This window comes from Grammomys surdaster, unplaced genomic scaffold (assembly GCF_004785775.1).
Source record: "Grammomys surdaster isolate TR1022 unplaced genomic scaffold, NIH_TR_1.0 237, whole genome shotgun sequence".
Taxonomy (NCBI): Eukaryota; Metazoa; Chordata; class Mammalia; order Rodentia; family Muridae; genus Grammomys; species Grammomys surdaster.
In genome coordinates, this window is record NW_021604682.1 from 12,275 (window position 1) to 15,490 (window position 3,216).

General features: G+C 46.3%; 1 protein-coding gene across 1 annotated transcript; it reads left to right on the plus strand.

Moving 5' to 3' along the window:
• Positions 1-435: 435 nt before the first annotated feature.
• LOC114626539 (keratin-associated protein 12-1-like) lies at positions 436-782 on the plus strand. Its single transcript, XM_028773966.1, has one exon. It carries the CDS (start codon positions 436-438, stop codon positions 748-750), a length of 315 nt encoding a protein of 104 aa, XP_028629799.1. The 3' UTR covers positions 751-782.
• Positions 783-3,216: the final 2,434 nt, after the last annotated feature.

The window sequence follows — 3,216 nt, forward strand, 5'->3', positions numbered from 1 at the left end:
TTCCCAGTCCCTGTGTTAAAGTTTTGCATTTTACAATGGAGAGTCAAAATAAATAATAATGATGAAATACAGTATTACGTCAAGGCCTTCATTGATAGAATTAGATGAGAAAGAACAGGATCTTACACTCAATCCAGCCAGTGTCTCTATGGGCTCAATGATGGGCTGAGAAACAGCAGCATAAAATACATGTAAGTCAAACCAGTATATCCTGTTTATGTTAAGTTGGCCTCAAGCCAAAGTTGTTTATGGAGAACATAACTCAGGAAGACGCATCCCAGAATAACAAGTCACTGAGGAACAAGTAATAGAAACACCACAGGGAAGACCGACTGCATTCTGGATAGATGGAACATAAGGCTGGGTATAAAAGCCACATTAGAAAGGAATGCCAGACATTCCCACCCTCCTCCAGACCAGCCAGGATCTGCCACCATGTGCCACACTAGTTGTTCTTCAGGCTGCCAGCCAGCCTGCTGTGTGTCCAGCCCCTGCCAGCCTGCCTGTGTGCCCTTGGGCTGCAGGCCTGCCATATGTGTTCCTGTGAGATGCCAGGTGACCTGCTGTGTACCTGTGAGCTGCAGGCCTACTGTGTGCATGGCCCCCTCCTGCCAGTCCTCTGTGTGTGTGCCTGTAAGCTGCCGGCCTGTCTGTGTGACATCATCCTGCCAGTCATCTGGGTGCTGCCAGCCCTCCTGCTCTACCTTGGTCTGCAGGCCTGTCACCTGTAGCAGCCCCTCCTGCTGCTGAACAGTGTCTCCAAACCAGCTGCTGCCAGATGGGACACATCTGTCCCCTCCCAACACCTGTCCTCTGTGAGGAAGGTGGGAAGCATGTCCCACCCACTCTGGAACAATGGACAGACAGTGTAGAAGAATAATCCAGTTTCTTCCTGCCCCTGTCCAACAACCCCCAGGGATGTCCTGACTCCTACCTATTATCTCTCTGTATCCTTTGAGCCAAATAAATTGCTTTCCATACAGCTTGTGCTTTCTTTTATTCTCATATACTTTTCAAGGTGGAGATTGAGACAAGTTCTCACTGTGCAGCCTTGGCTGGACTAGAGTTGACTATGTACACCAGGCTGACCTTGAACTCACAAAGATCTGCCTGCCTTAGGCTCTCAAGTGCCTATATTTTAAAAAAAAAATAGATTAACTTTTATTTTATGTGTATAAGTGTTCTGCTTACATGTATGTCTGTATACCTCATAAACCCAGTAGAGGTTGCCTGATCTCTTGGAATTGGAGTTTCGCCACCATATGGGTGCTTGGAATCCAGCCTGGGTCCTCTGCAAGAGCAGCTAGTTCTCCTAACTGCTGAGCCATCTTTCTAGTCCCTCCATAGGCTTTTAATGTTCTTTCCTTGAAAATTTGTAACTGTATTTGGGACAGCAGTCACTCTCAGAGAGCCTTTTTCTCTGCTGCACTGAGGATGCGTGGTCTTGGTTTGAGGAGTGAGCTGAAGCAGCTGCCCCACTTCCTAAGACTCCCATTGGGGGGAAGAAACAGAAGACAATGGAGTCATCCTGTGGGTTGGGGTGGAAAACAGTTCTAGACCCCAAGCCTCATGAACCACCTTAAGTATAGTCACAGCAGGCAGGGCAGGGAATTTCTACCTCAAACTCACAACAGCATCAGGGAATCAGGAGACTTTGCTGGCCCAGCATGAGCAGAAAGCATGAAAAGATCCATCAGTTGTGAAACCCAGAGGGCCTCATTGGGATTCCATTGAGCAAGTCAGCCTCCCCAGGAAGATGAGAATCAGGAACAGAGTCAGTGACCAGGTATCTGGTGCAGAACACCTAAAAACTAGTGTAGGGTAACACTACTGAGCTCCCCAGCACCCAAGCCCAAGCCACTAGGGCAAGATCACAGAAATCTGAATTTTTGTTACAAGGAAAGTAAACATTGTAACAGCCACCTGCACAGGGAGGACTGACGAAAGCTACTGAGGGAGAGGAGATTCACTATGCTGTTTTCACCACAGTTCAATCCAATCAGAGTATGAGAAGTCCAAAAGAAAGCAAGGAAAACCCAATCATCCAAATCCATTGTAAAAAAAAACAACAACAAACAAACAAACAAAACCCAGAGCAAATCAAAAATCAGATGCTGGAGAAATGTCTCAGCAGTTAAGAGACTGCTCTTCCAGAGGTCCCAAGTTCAATTCCCAGCTACCACTTGGTGGCTCACAACCATCTGTAATGGGATTGGATGCCCTGTCCTGGTGTGTCTGAAGACAGCTACCATGTACATTCATATACATAAAATAAATAAATAAATCTTTTCTTAAAAAAAGTAATGACATGGGTGTGTAACTCTAAAATATCTCCCATTAGTGTTCAAATGTTACTTGTGGGTGGGTGAACAGAGGAGGACTGGAAACTAAGAGTCAAATGAATACAATCAAAGCCAAGACGTGCAATGAAAGATGAACTCCTTCATGTGCTCAAGGATACACTTGATGTAGCCAAAGGTGGGCTCACTGGATGGGGAGACGGGTCAGATAGAAGTCATCAAACTGTAAATACAAAGAGAAACATAGTCAGGGCAGGCGGGGACAAAGACAAAAACTTCAAGGCACTCTGGGAAACTGGATCATCATCTGTGGATGGAGGTGTGTAATTAGCATGCCCGAAAGGAGCGAGAATATTCTAAGAGATGCCCATGTCTCCCTTTAGCTATCTGGCCTGTGGAAACAAGATGCCCAAGGAAACTGGAATTCCCTGGGAATCTCTTGTTAGAAAATAAATAGCTAAAGCCTGGAGCCAGACAGATGGGAACTTGTCTCCCAAGAAGGGAGCTCATAGGAACAACCTCTCATACCATCTTCTAAGACGGGCTGAAGCTGAGATAATGATAGTGTGCCGCTACAGGCAGGACCAGACTTTGATCAGGACTGCTTAATTATGTGTACCACTTGTCTTCTGTCTAAACCTTACCCTCATGTCAGGACCTGGACGATGGGCTGGAAGGAGGGGGCAGTCACTGGATCTCTCTGTCCTTCTTTCCAATGTGGCCACATTGAGTCAATCTCCTTTTTCTGATTTTTATTATTACTTGTTTGTTTCATGGGCTTATGAGGTTGGGCAGCCACATCTGAATTATTGGGGCTACCAGGGCTTAGGTTCTGACCTTTAATAACCCTGATAACAAGTAGTGTCACAGAGAGGAGAGGAGAGGAGAGGAGAGGAGAGGAGAGGAGAGGAGAGGA

Bases quoted from the DNA above. Each gene is read 5' to 3' on its own strand.
- LOC114626539 (XM_028773966.1), top strand. From the start codon at position 436: ATGTGCCACACTAGTTGTTCTTCAGGCTGCCAGCCAGCCTGCTGTGTG.